The sequence below is a fragment of the Equus asinus genome, chromosome 3 (genome assembly GCF_041296235.1).
Source record: "Equus asinus isolate D_3611 breed Donkey chromosome 3, EquAss-T2T_v2, whole genome shotgun sequence".
Classification (NCBI taxonomy): Eukaryota; Metazoa; Chordata; class Mammalia; order Perissodactyla; family Equidae; genus Equus; species Equus asinus.
This window is the reverse complement of record NC_091792.1, coordinates 2,182,246-2,197,289: the sequence shown is the minus strand read 5'-3', so window position 1 is coordinate 2,197,289 and position 15,044 is coordinate 2,182,246. Positions and strand designations below refer to the sequence as shown.

The 15,044-nt window shown below is 39.1% G+C and overlaps 1 protein-coding gene across 6 annotated transcripts in view; it reads left to right on the top strand.

The window, feature by feature from the left end:
- The window catches only part of TBCK (TBC1 domain containing kinase), a 196,946-nt gene that overhangs the window by 14,506 nt on the left and 167,396 nt on the right, over positions 1-15,044 (top strand). For 3 of the 6 annotated variants that reach the window (XM_014839107.3, XM_070504538.1, XM_070504536.1), the window contains one exon: positions 2,268-2,340. The exons of 2 other annotated variants lie outside the window; for them this stretch is intronic. In XM_014839107.3, coding sequence (XP_014694593.1) covers positions 2,268-2,340 — 73 coding nt within the window. Of the gene's footprint in view, positions 1-1,805; positions 2,002-2,267; positions 2,341-15,044 lie in introns of all 6 variants that reach the window. One more of the 6 variants, XM_070504537.1, reaches the window with a different exon arrangement.

Below are 15,044 nucleotides of genomic sequence, written 5' to 3'. Positions count from 1 at the left end.
TTTGCAGAAGAGGAAACTATGGCACGGAGAGGTTGGCAAACTTCCCCAAAGTCACATCACTAATGAATAGTAAACCTTATGAGCAGTAGGATAGTCTGTGCTCTTTACCACTGTTTCAGGATAGGAGTTAACTGGGAGAAGAGAGTGGGAAGATCTTTTCATACAGTGGGAACCCGTGTGCTGGTACCTTAACACAAGATACGGACAGGAAGGCAGGGTGACTGAAAGTTGGTGAGCTAGAGATGAAATAACAGGAAATGAAGCTAGAGAGGGAGTTACATATTCAGATTTATTTATTACTATTACATCACTTAGACTTTAGTATGAAAATATGTTAGAGGGTAATAATTAATGTGAGAAGACCAGTTAAGAGATTGTTGCAGTAATCTAATAAGAGAGGATGCTGGCTTGAACCCAGATGGCAGATGGAGTGAACTGTGCAAATTCTGGAAACATTTGAAAGATAGAAATAGCAGGACTTTTTGTTTGATTTGAGAAAAGGAGATTACTCCTAAGTTTCAAGCTGGAACAGCTGGCAGGATAGTGATACCATTTACTGAAATTGTAGTAAGAGGAACAGGCTTAAGGAGCAAAGTATAAGTTATTTTTGGGTTCTTTTGAGTTTGAGGTGACTTTCTATTAAAGTGGGACGTTGTCTTTAAAGCCTGGAGTTCACAAGAGAGTTCTGAGCTTCAGATAAAATCTGAGAATTTTTAGCCTTGGGGATAAATGAGCAGAAAACACAGTATGAAGACCCTGAATGAAAGATGGAAGAACTAGAAGCATTGAAATTTGGGTCGACAAGGTGCCAGTGTAGAGGAGACTGAGGAGAGGTAGCCAGACAGGTGTAAGGAAAACTGACAGAATGGCAAGGTGCAGAGCATTGTGGCAGCTCCCATTTGTTTTCCTGAGAGTGGTTTGCTTTTTCCTGCCAGAACTTCACAGTGGTACTAATGTGCTTGGAGTTAATTTTGCATGCTCTTTTCTGTATCGAATTGAAGAGCTAGACTTTTTATCTCATGATTTTCTTTCTTACTCTCTTTTTCCTTCTCCTTCTCATTAAATGTTCTTTCAAATTTGATTTTCTTTGGATTCCTGTTGAGATCGCTAGGAGTCCTTCAGTCTCCTGCCCTCCCAGCTCACGTGGTTGCCTGTCTAACATCGGCTTTCATCTCTCCTCTAGGCAAGACCGCACCTTGAGCCCATCCTTACTGGGAGCTTCTCCTTTTCCTGGACCTCCTATCCTTGAGTTCTCCCTGCCCATCTTCTTCCACCTCATTTTTCTACTTCAGCTACTTTTCCCTTCCACTAAATCTCTTTGTAGTTCTCACTATTCCCAATCTCTTTGCACCTTTACCTCCTTATCTTGTCTTAGTCTGGCATCTGTGTTTTGTATTAACTTCTTCCTTATCTAACTTAGAACCCATTTTGCACAGATACTGAAAGTACCCCAATTTCTTTTAAACCTTTGATCTCTCCTAAAATAACCTTATCAAATCCCCAACTGTTTGTAAGCCCAGTTGTACTTTTTCTCGTTCCTCTTACATTCATTCATTAGAAAAGTATTGATCTGCTACCATGTCAGAAAATGTGTTAGTCACTAGGGATAACTGATGAGGAAAACAATGCATGGCCTGACCCTTGGAACTGTACTGTCTTATTCTTAGACAGTTGATCTGTTGTAAAATAAAAATTATGTCATAATATTGATTGTGCCCACCAAAATTTTGTATTGTTACTTAGTCTCGGGAGGCCCCATGATGTTACAAACAGTCCCAAAACAATTTTCTGCTTTTTCTCCATAGTCATGATTCAGAACATTTCTACTTTTGTCAAGTTTCTGAACTCAATTTCAAAGACCTTGTGTTTGAACCAGACTGTCAAGACAATTTGTCCCTAGCTCCCAATTTCCTCTTCACTTCAGAATTTCTTTATATCTTCGTCCAAGCTTTCCTTTCTCCTAGTCTGTGTCAGAAGAAGGATTGCTTCTTTTTTCTGAAGGTAAACCTTTCCATCTGTTTTTCCTGATGCACATGGGAGAAACTAGTGAAAAACACAAGATGAAAAGAAATTGTTTCATGTATTGTTTTATTACACGTTTATCCTGTTACTCTACATATATGGTAATTGTGTAGTTAATATAGAGTTTGAAAGTTCTTTTAAATTATCATGTGTACTATATGTTAATATCTTTAGAGGGGTATCTTATTTTGTTATTAAAATGTGTATTAATCAAATATAAAGTGGATTTGCTTTGTTTTACTCAGAGAGACTGGTGGTGGTGGCTGAGCACTGTGAACGGAGTCTAGAAGACTTGCTTCGAGAAAGGAAACCCGTGAGGTACTGTGTAATGTCAGCACGATTAAATGAAAAGCAGAAACTGGCAAACAAAAAGGCATTTTAACTAGAAACTGCAGAGTTTTGGTTTCTTCTGTTACTTGTTTAATGATAAAATCCAGGTGCAAATTTTCGTTTGGGAAATTTAATTCACAGGCCTCGTGGAAATTCAACGTTGACGTTGTCCAGTGTTCAGCTTTTGTGAGGGAGGTGTTCTCTGAAGTACTTGACCAAGAAATTCCTGAAGAGGATATATGTGAAAATTTGAGATCTTTTCAGTACTAAGTGAGCCTTTCTGTAGCTGAGATCAAGAGTATTTTCCTGAGAGGAGTGCATGGCCGCTTCTCACAGGATCTGGGTATTCCCGGGGCACAGGTGCCATGTGCAGTGAAGGCCGTGTGCGGAGTAGAGAAGTCATAATCGCGGCCTGGGTGGGACCCAGTGGTGCGGGTTAGGCGCAGTTATCTCCGTGACTCAGTAGATTTGCCTTCCATCTCAGGCATTCTTGGCAAGGAGAGAGTGTGGTCTGAACTTTAGTACAAATATACTGTGAAATGAACTTCTTCACAGACTTTCCTAAATTATCTTAAAATCATGAAAAATATTCCTTTAATGAATAAAGTAACTTATCATAAACCAATGAAAAACACTGGCCATGAGTCTTTATCACATTGTAATTATCCATCCTAGTTGAAGAAATATTCTTATTAGTCCTTTTCAATCACTGCTATATTATAGATGAAAATAAACCTTTTTCAAGGGAGGAAAAAAATGTGTATCTTACTAAATTAAATGGTAGTAATTTAATAGAAGCAAAACAAATTAATTGAGTAAATGTACGTTCCTTGGTACTTTAAATTATTTACTTTTAGGTGGCTCTGAAATGAAGATGCAGGTATCAAGGGTACCCTTGCCTTTCTTGCTTCTTGAGAAAACTCTAATCTAACCATAGCTAATAAAAGTGACCATCCTAGATATTTAGAAATAGCTTAACCTTATCTTTTTATAATTATAATTTTTGCCTTTCACAAATCTTTGATTTTATTTTTTTAAGAACATATCACTGTTTTCTCACTTGTTTAAATGTATACTTTAATTTATAGGCCACTGATGCTAAAACAAATTCTCTGTGAAAGCTAGTTGACATTTAAATTAAAGCCAATTGTAGCCACATCTTTATCGATGAAAAAAAACTTTATTTTTAATTCAGCCGGGGTTAAATTTGTATAAAGATTTACAGTGCAGTATGTGTGATGAAAAAGCCACTAACCAGCTAGCCAGCCTTAGACAGTCTCTTAATCCTTTTCCTTATCTGTAAAACAAGGACAACATGATGGACCTTAAAAATATTATGCTGAGCAAAAGAAGCCAGACACAAAGAGTATATTCTTCTATTTTTGTAAAGTTCTAGAACGATCAAAACTCATCTGTGATGATAGATATAAAAACAGTGCTTGTCTCTGGTACGGAGAGAGGATAATACAAGAACTGATCCAAAATAGCCTAGAGGTAATTGAAATCTTTTACTTCTTGATCAGGGTATTAGTTACGTGGTACGTGTTCTTGCAAAACTTGTCAAAATTCACTGAAATAGACACTTAAGGTATGTGCTTTTCACACGTATAAATTGTACTTCAATTCTTTTTAAAAGCCTGTTGAGTTAGTTACTTGGCTTGAGTTGTGAATCCCTCATATAGCAACAGTACTATGTTGTTAATGAAGATGCTTGATCTAGTGACGTACTTGTTTATATTTCTCTGTTTCTATAAGAAGAAACAGTATGAATTAGTTATTGCTGCTTAACAAGTTACCTCAACACAGGAGCTTAAAACAACAATAAACATTTATCATTTCATTCAGTTTCTCTGGGTCAGGAATGGCTTAGCTGGGTGGTTTTAGCTCAGGATATCATGAGGTCACAGTCAGATATCAGCTGGGGCTGTAGTCCTCTCAAAGCTTGGCTAGGGCTGGATGGTCTGTGTTTAAGGTAAGCTCACTCATCTTGTGCCAGTTGTTGACAGGAGGCTTTTGTTCCTCCCTACCTTGAGGGCTCTCCACAGTCCTCTGGACTGTCCTCACAACGTAGTGGTTGCCTTCTCTCAAGTGAGCAATCTAAGAGACAGGACAAAGCAGGGTGGAAGCTGCAATGCCTTTTATGACCTAGCCTCAGGAGCCACGCACCATTATTTCTGCAGTATCCTTTTGGATACAGAGGTCAGCTATTAACTCTATTCAGTGTGGGAGGAGACTGCACAAGAATGTGAATCCCAGGAGTCAGGAGTCATTGGGGATCATCTTTGAGGCTGGCTGTCACAGAAATCTTAGAGATCATATAAGTACTTAAAAAAAAAAAAAAACAGGAGTGAGGGGCTGGCCCAGTGGCACAGTGGTTAAATTCACACGTTCCACTTCTCTGTGGCCCAGGGTTTGCCGGTTCGGATCCCAGGTGTGGACATGGCACTGCTTGGCATGCCATGCTGTGGTAGGCGTCCCATGCATAAAGTAGAGGAAGATGGGCACAGATGTTAGCTCAGGGCCAGGCTTCCTCAGTAAAAAGAGGAGAAGGACTGGCAGTAGTTAGCTCAGGGTGAATCTTCCTCAAAAAAAAAAAAAAACAGGAATGAAATATTAAACCAACATTCACACTAACTGAAAAATAACTAAAGGTCTGAAAATTATTCACTATTCATTTAGGGTACTTGGGTCAGAAGAAAGGAAGGAGTTTGCACTATGAAGATAGGGTAGAGTGTTAAGGGAATATCCAGAAGTACCAGAGGTAGAATAGGGTCTTCACGGACATAGCTGTGCTACGAACAGATTTGCTCTACATCCTGAAAATTGGTGGCACCATGGTCTGGCGCTCCCAGCCGTTCAGCGGACTCTGTCAGCCACAGCTGAGGAAGTTCTCTGTCATCAGGACGGCAGTAACTGCAGTGTTCCTTCTGCTCTCCACGTTTCCTTCTATGCCTGTGTATGTCCTTCCTTTACCTACTAAAGGAATTGAGACGGAAGAAAGTGACTCAGAAGACACTTTTCCATCTTTGTCGTTTTACCTCAAGTGTATCTTTTACTTTTTTCACTTTCAGTTGTACTGTATAATACAGTCGGTAGTGCTTTGCCGGTGAGATTGAATCCATTAGCTCATGAAAAGTTTTACTTTTCTGTGTTAGTCATCCTTTATCCTTGCTTTAGAGATGATAAGTCTCATAGCAGTGAACACCAATAGTTTCAACAGTGTAAAGGTGTAACAAGTCTGCTTTCTTCAGTGCTTTTGTATATGTCTTCTTGAGGATAAAATGTTGTAAATGGAAGCAAATTCTCTGAGTAGGTAGATGAATATGAATAAGATTAAATGCAAATTTCATATTGTCTTTCATGCTATTTACATTTCCTAATAGTCTTTTTCATTTATTTAAAGTACAACATACGGTAGCTTTTATGGGTCTTTGTGATTTCTTCAAGTAAGATGTATTTAAACATTTTTGTAAATAAAGTACTATTTTTTTAATCGTTCTGGTAATACACTAAAATTCAATATTTTCCTTGTTCGTTGCAAAATTTAACATTTAGCACTTACTGCCTTTGATTAGAAATGATTCTGTCAGGTTCAGTTCCAAGTTGTTATCTGATCCATCTGTCTAATTAGCTCTGTTGAAAATGACTTGACTTTCCACACATTTGGATTCCATTAGTCTCCAATATCAGAGCAGGTTTCATGTGTGGAGTTGATGTGCTGCAATTGTCATTAGTTCTATAACCTGTTTATGGAAAGTGAGAAGATGTTCTTGTGGCTTATAGATCACCTCTCTCCCTGCTGCTGAAAGCAGGCGCCCTGCACCGTGAGAAGGGCTGACGGAGCCCACAGGAGTCTGGTGAGATGGGCTTGCAGTTGGAGACCCAGGCGTCTGAGTTGTCTGTCTGCCTCTGACTGTTCAAAACTGTAAGAGGCTGCTTGTCTGGCAGTTACATGTAGTTGATTGTCTACACTTCTGAACTTGAATATCTTTCAAGGCATATATCTTACTGGATTTATATTTTGAAGAAAATGTTAAATCTTTCATAAAATTGGTGGGATAGGGAATAGAGACATGAAAACCGGAAACTTAAAGAGTCTTATGTCAATTTGCTCGCTAACTTTTTTCATAACAGATTTAATATCATTGAACTAAGCAATATTCTACTAAAACGTTGTAGTAGTAATTGGTATTACAAATATGTTATAGCTTAAGACTGTCTTAAGGTTTCAGATCCAACTGGAGAGTCAAACAGAAATCTCTCTTTTTATAATTTTAATGACCGTAAAACCCTTTTGAGAATTCACCCAAACAGAAAGTAATGATTTTGTGCTATGACCTGGAGGTATTATCGAGTCAGTCGTTTATAAAGTAATGTTATTTGTGTAGATAGTTTGCTAACCTGCTTTGAAAGAGTTAACTCCTTCACCATTTTCTATTCAAACTTGAATATGAGGAATTAATTTTTGGAGAATGCTGCTCTCTTTTCATTGGCTTTATATGTTGTGCCAGAGTTCAAGCTTGCCAGTATGTCTCTCCAGTTTCAGTCAAATGATCAGAATTATTTGTTGGACATGTAGAGGCATGGAATTAAATTAGTCTCCTGGAACCGGTAGGTTTCAAGAAAAAAAAAGTACAACATTTGGAAGGTTTGTTTGAGGTCATCTCATATTTAGTGCCTGTGACTCAATTTAATTGCTACCCTAAAGCCAGATTCAAGAAACTGAAAAGTGGAGAAATTTAAATCTCAACTCCTTTCATAAATATTTTCCAGAGAATAGTATAATGAGATACATCTCCATCCCTCCCGTTAAAGCAGGTGTGAGGACACGGCTGCCTCCTCAGTCTAGGTGCTATTTGGGAGGTAGTTCCCCTTCACGTTGTGTTATTCAGAGCGTTTACTGTTGCTTAGTCTGTAGACGTGGCAGCAAGTGCAGTTCATAGACAGACAGCAGAGTTTTGGCACTTGCAGTAAAGTTTCTGCATCATCCTTAAATTTGCAAGTGAAGGCAGAGTGCGTAGCGCAGGCATGTTTCCTTAATAAAATGTTTGTCATGTGTTTTTAGGGTTATGGTTTTGAAAATTTACCAGAGAACCATCAGCATCGCAGAGGTCATGCATGGTTATCCGTGGAGACTTTGGTGGGAAGCAGGCTATGTCTGCAGCTGTTCACTAGCTGCATGGAAAACATGATCTGGTTTATTCAGATGAGTGAGTTTTATTTGCCCCTACTTAAAGAATGCCTACTCACTGAATTGGATAACTCCGAAGAATTTTGGACACATTCCAGAATGTGCTCCACAGTTGGCTAATGAGCCACAGGTCATAGTCATCACAAATAGACAGTAGATATTCTTATTTTAGAATATGACCTGATGGTAGAAGTTGAGGCTCTCATATATTTTTTGCCTTCAGGAGACCTAGTTCCAAAATGCATTTGAAATTATTACAATGTAGTCAAGTAACTTAGAGATTTATATAACTGATGTATATTTTTCTTCCTATTTTACTTGTTTTGTTTAAAGGCAGAAAATAATACCAAAAGGTGCTCTTCACTTAGGCTTGGAATCTTTTGCTTTCTCCTCTCTTGTACCATTGCTCCTATTAGTTGTCAAGAATCGTTAATACAACCTTGCTGATATTTCTCACATCTCTGCTGTCCTCTGTGTTCTTCAGTTCAGGACTTCATTAACAAACGGCTTGACTGTTGCATTGTCACACTCTCCTAACTGCTCTTCCTGCCTTTAGTCCTTCCATACTCCAGTCACTCCTACTTTCTGCTGCCGTGTTAATCTTTTTAAAGATCAATCCATTGCCTGTTCAAAAACCTTTGGTGGCTCGCCATTTTTTTTTTTTTTTTGAGGAAGGTTAGCCCTGAGCTAACATCTGCTGCCAGTCCTCCTCCTTTTTGCTGAGGAAGACTGGCCCTGAACCAACATCAATGCCCATCTTCCTCTACTTTATATGTGGGACGCCTACTACAGCATGGCTTGACAAGCAGTGCGTAGGTCTGCACCTGGGATCTGAAGCTGCAAACCCTGGGCCACCAAAGCGGAACGTGCAAATTTAACTGCTGCGCCACCAGGCCGGCCCCATGGCTTGCCATTTTTTTGCATGTGAAGAAAATGCATTTTATAGGCATAGGATCTGACTTCAATCTAACTCTCTAAATTATTTCCAAATAGTGTCTAAATTGTGCAAGTAGTTTTTATTGTTACCAATACTACTTAGTTGAGGAGATTGAGTCCCAGAGAGTTGAAATACACTGTGAAGAGTGAGTTGTCTTTTTGCCCAACAATGTCTCTCCAATCTTTGGCACAATATGTAGCACCTTCTCCTTGAAGTAATTCACTTACCTCTGTCTCTATCTATACCATACCACTGAACCAAAGCAAAAATTGTATTTTCCTTCTCCCAATTCCATTATTACATTGTATCTTTCTAGTCGTAAGGTACCATTCTCTTTTTAGCTTATAATTGTTTGCCTGCAATTTTAGAGTTAAGGAAGATGTGGTTTACCTTCCCTGATTGACCTTACATCTTTTGACATGCATACTGTAATCTTTCATTTTTCTATCCCAAAAGTTGTGAGCATGAGAGTTTGCATATAGTTAATGTGTTTTAAATGAACTATTGAATGAATTAATTATGTTTTTAGTTTAGTCATGCGGTTTGAATTCTATTACCCTATTATCTTCCTTTTAATCGTGTGCCATAATTTTATTTCCCAAACAAATGAATTTTGGTGAAAATATGATGCAAATGTTATCTTAGTAATTTGTTTATTATTTTCTTGGAAATATTTTTTAAAAATGACTGATTAGAGGAAGCAAATTGTCTATGTCCTTTCTTGTGGCTTGGGGGAAGAATCTGCTTCTACGCTCATTCAGGTTGTTGGCAGAATTCAGTTCCTTGCGGTTGTAGGACTGAGGTCCCTGCTTCCGTGATAACTCTAATCCAGGGGCTGCTCTCAGCTCCCAGAGGCCATGTGCATTCCTTACCATGTGGCCCTCTCCATCTCCAAAGCCAGAAATAGAGAGTCATCTCCCTCATATCACGTCTTGCTCATGCCTGGAATCTCTGTTATTTCTTCTGACTCTACCCTCTAGATCCAGATTTCAGGGACTCGTGTGATAAGATCAGGCCCACCTGGACAATCTTCCTTTCTTAAAGTCAGCTGTACCATATAACATAACATGATCATGGGAGTAAAATCTGTCATAGTCGTAATCTTGGAGATTATGCAAGGTGTCCATCAGGTAGCAGGAATCTTGGGAACCATCTTAGAATTCTGCCCACCACAGTTTGGTTAGTAAAAATTTGAGAAAATTTTTTAGATTATAGCAAGTGTGATATTTTGTGTTCTCTTTTGTATTAGTAAGTCACTGTGGCTGAGGTGGTGGGTACTCAGATGTGTCGGGTCACCAAGACCACTCCCAGCTTCGGTGATTCACCAGAAGCACTCACAGGTTTCACAAGTCATTGTACTCCTGTTACATCATACTCATTTTGTTACAACAAAATGGTACAAAAGGGTACAAAGCAAAATCAGCAATAGGACAAAGTCTGGAGGAGAGCAGGCACGCTTTCTGGGCTTCTTCCAGAGAGCTGTGGAGGATGTGCTAATTCCTCCAGCAACAAACTATGACAACATGTGCAAAGCGTGGCCTGTTAAAGAATCTGGCCTGAGCCGGGGGGTGAAGGGTTTTTGTTGAGGGGTGACTGACGTCAGTTACAGATGCTCCAGACCCCCAGAAGGAAGGCAGGTGTTCAACATAAATCACATTGTTTGCACAAACTATCTAGACAAGCTAGAGTGGTTCAAGGCCTCAGATGGGCAAAACACTCTTACAGTTAGCACGTTCCAAGAACACGATTCCCAGAAGCCCACAAAGGGCCAGTCAGGAAAATAGGCACTTTTGGGGAATACGCAAGATTTGAGACTGATGAGATTCCTTTTTGAGGCAGCATTAAATTAGATTTTATTGCTGCTTCCAGCAATTTGTGAAGTGTCTTATGACTTCGTAAATTAATGGTTGCTAGTCTTGTTAGGGTTTGTGTAAAGAGTTTTTTCCCCTTCACCAACAAGATATTAGCTTTCTATTGCTGCTGTAACGTATTGTCACGAACTTAGCAGCTTGAAACCCACAGATTTATTATCTCATAGTTCTGTAGGTCAGAAGTTTGTTGGGCTTGGCTGGTTTCTATGCTTCAAGTCTAACAAAGACAAAATCGAGCTCTCAGCAGGGCTGCCTTTCCTCTGCAGGCGCTGGGGAGAACCCATTTCCAGGCTTATTCTGGGTGTTGGTAGAATTTGGTTCCATGCACTTGTAGGATGGAGTCGTTCTTAGCTTCTAGAGGCACCAGCATTCCCTGGCTCGCGGCCCCGTTTCTCCATCGTCAAAGCTCCCAGCAGCAGGCCCAGTCCTCCTGAGGCTTCAAATCTCTGACCTGGCCTCCTTGTCTTCTGCCACGCTGTCTGTCTGACCCCTCTGCTTTGCTTGTCTACTTTAGGGCTCATGTGATTGCATTGGGTCCACTTGGATGATTCGGGCACTCTCCCTATTTTAAGGTTAGCTGACTAGCAACCTAACTCCACCTGCAAAGTCCCTTCACAGCAGTACCTAGATAGTGATTGATTGAATACCCAGGTGACAGGAATCTTGGAGGATTCTGCCTGCCACCTTCTTTATATAAGTAAGTACTGAATTTAAGTCTAAATTTCATATTATTAGTTATACTCAGTTTCTAAAGAGAGAAATAATTAATTACGCAGTGTTAATCCTTTCAACAATTATAAACATGTTTAACCTCTGTATTATTGATGAAAGAAATTTTTGAGTCACCCTCATTACCAGTTATCTTCAGGAAAAAAAATCAAAATTTAGTAAAGTTTAAATTCAAACTTCATTATATGCTATTTTCCCGAATAATAGTCAAGAGTAAAGTAAACCCTGTGTTTATTAAAATAAAATCCTTACTGGGGAGAGGAAACTACTTCAATGTCCATGTGCAAAAAGGATGGTCAGAGTGTGTGTAAATATGTTGATGTAGAATGCACACCTGTTGTTTTCCTTTAGAGACACTTTTTTTTAGCCAAATGCATCGTCAGTTGAAATATTTAGTGAAGTAATAGATGCATTATATTCAGAGAGAGAGAGGAGAAGAGTAAGGACCAGAGTGAGGAGGAAGAAGAGGAGCCTGGGCTTGGGATGGGGCGATTGTAACAGATTAGGCACTCTCCTGAGTCCAGGCTGGGTGTCTCCGTGAGTAAGTGTACTGAGCTGAAACAGCTGGCCTGGGAGAGCAGGTGACACGTTGGAAAGCAGCAGCCAATACTCCGCTCCAGTCCGTTGTTACCATGTGAGAGTGTGTCCTGCTGTTGCCATCTCTTTCAAAGTTTCTAAAGAATCAGAATCTGGATTCTCACGTGAAATCTCTGAATTTCTAAACATTTTCAAGTAATTAAAAAGTTTTTTAAAAACTTTTTTTATGATCCAAACAAACAAAAATAATGGGCTGAATTTGGCCAGTGGGCAGCTAATTTGCAATTATCTGATATAAGAAGTTAAGTTATTCCTGGAGGAAGATAATATTTCCTCTGTGCTTTGAGTTAAATGGATGGGGTCATTGTGAAAGGGAATAAAGGAATTTTTTAACTTTTAAGAAAGTAACACATTGGAAAGAAAAGGTGAAATATCTGCATTTCCTAATTTTACTAGTGAGGTAAAAAATTATATACTTTTGAAAGACTGGTTTTTTTAATAGAATGATCTGAGAATGATATGAGTTGTCTGTGTTGGAAATTATTTTAACCTATGAGAACTTTCTATCTTAAAAAAATTATCTGTGTATAGCCCCAATGGTCAACTGTCACAGCATTTTTTCGTTACTCATTATTTTGCCTCCTGTTAAACTAACCAGTTTCTTGAGTGAGAACACCTCAGTAAACTCAGCAGGAGATTCGGTTTTAGGATTCGCACTGACTTCAAGGGAACACTTTGAATTTTGCTCTGTGGTATTGTCTATACCAGTAAAAGACAAAAGAGGGATGAAATATAAGTGAAGTGAATGAGTACAGTTTCCTGCTGGGAAATGTTTGAAAAGTAGAAACCAGTGAGTTGGTAAATTAGGAGGTGTCAACACGTAAAAGAACTACAATTGCAGAAGCCTTTGGAGTCAGGCCGCCCAAGAGGCTCAGAGGGTTTTCTGTGGTTTTATTTTGTCTTTGTCTTCATTTTTTAGCTATGCTTCTTTTTCTTTTTTTTAAGTGATTCTGGTAAGGATTACAATATACATCCTTACTTTATCATAATCTTCCATGAATTAACATTATGTCAATTCACATATAATGTAGGAATCTATTAACAATATATTTCTGTTTACCCTCCTCCCATCCTTTGGGTATTGTCATTCATTTTAAAATTTATATTTACTTTTACATATATCATACATTGTTGTTTTTTGCTTTAAACAATTTCCTTAAAGACCTTGAGAAAGAGGAAGAAATTCTTCTGCATTTAATGACGTATTTCCCACTCTCAGAGTTCTTAATTTCTTTCTTTTGATTCAGGTTTCCATCTGGTATCATTTTCCCAAAGCCTGGAAAACTTTCTGTAAAATTTCTTTTAATGCAAGTCTGATGCTGACAAATTCTCACAGATTTTGGTCATCTGAAAATGTCTTTATATCACCTTAACTTAATTTTTTTCTTAGGTAGCATTTTGTTATTAAAAATCTCAAACATAGCAAAGTTGAAAGAATTGTACAATATACCCATATTCTACAATTAACGCTTTGCGAACTTTTCCTTTATCACATATCTATCCATCCCACTATCTGCTCATTCACCCATCTTACTATTTTGATGCATTTCAAAGTAAATTGCAGGTATGAGTGCACTTCATCCCGAAATCTGTCAGCATGTATATCATTAACTAGAATTCAGTATGTTTTCTTTTTAGGTAAAATTTACATTCAGTGAAGTACAAAACCTTGTGTATTGTTTGATGAGTTTTTACAAGTGTGTACACCTGTGTAACCCAAATACACATCAAGATTCGGTAACCACCATCAAACTAGAAATTTCCTTCTGATTTCTTTGACCTTAAATTGATTTGGCTTATTCTAGCACTTTATGTAATTGGATGTAAACAGTATATACTCTTTTGTGTAAGCCTTCTTTCACCTACTCTTCCTGAGAGTCATCTCTGTGGTTTCATGTATTATAGCTCATACCTTATTATTGCTGAGGTGTATTCCATTTTATGAACATGCTACAGTTTGTTTAGCAATTTTGTGTTTATGAACTCCTGGAATATTTCCAAGGTTTTGGCTGTTTTAACAGAAGTTGCTGTGAATGTTCTTGTAAGTCTCTTTTCTGGGCAAACGTTTTCATATCTCTGGATAAATATGTAGCATTAACACTGATAGCTTATAGGGTAGGCATACGATTAATATTATGAGAAACCACCAGACATTTCTTCAAACTGTTGTACCTTACACGTTCCTACCGACGGTGTCTGCGAGCTCTAGCCCCTCTGAATCCCACTGACAGTGTCAGCGAGCTCTAGCTCCTCTGTATCCACTGACGGTGTCTGCGAGCTCTAGCCCCTCTGAATCCCACTGACGGTGTCTGCGAGCTCTAGCTCCTCTGAATCCCACTGACGGTGTCTGCGAGCTCTAGCCCCTCTGAATCCCACTGACGGTGTCTGCGAGCTCTAGCTCCTCTGAATCCCACTGACGGTGTCTGCGAGCTCTAGCTCCTCTGAATCCCACTGACGGTGTCTGCGAGCTCTAGCCCCTCTGAATCCCACTGACGGTGTCTGCGAGCTCTAGCCCCTCTGAATCCCACTGACGGTGTCTGCGAGCTCTAGCCCCTCTGAATCCCACTGACGGTGTCTGCGAGCTCTAGCCCCTCTGAATCCCACTGACGGTGTCTGCGAGCTCTAGCCCCTCTGAATCCCACTGACAGTGTCAGCAAGCTCTAGCTCCTCTGTATCCACTGACGGTGTCTGCGAGCTCTAGCTCCTCTGTATCCCACTGACGGTGTCTGCGAGCTCTAGCTCCTCTGTATCCCATTGACAGTGTCTGCAAGCTCTAGCTTCCCTGTATCCTCGCCAGCGGTTGTCGTTTTCCTTCTGTTACTTTTAGTCGTTGTAGTGAGTTGAAAGTGGGATGACGTTGTAGATGGAATTTGCATTTCCTTGGTGACCACTGATGTTAAGCACTTTTCATGTACTTATTGGGCATTCTTATCGTGACATACGTATCTGTTCAGTTTTTTGTTCCCATTTTTAAGTGAGTGTTCTTTTTATTATTGATTTTTAGACATTCTTTACATATTCTCTATTCTATATTCTCCTTAAATATCCTTTGCTTCATTTTTTTCCAAATGTTTTCTCCCAGTCTGGCTTGCCTGTTCATTTTTTTAATCTGTGTCTTGTTGAGCCAAAATTATTGTTTACGATTAAGTGTAAGGTATTAAATTTTGTCTTTCATGGTTATTGCTTTTTGTGTCCTTTTTGAGAAACCTTTGCCTCCTCCCAAGTCATGAAGATATTCTCATGTGTTTTCTTTCTAGAAGCATTACAGTTTTCTACTTTATGTTGGCTTTGATCTCTCTCAATTTAATATTTGTATGTGGTATTCAAGGTCAGTTTCTGCCATGTGGATTTCCAGTTGTTCCAGCTC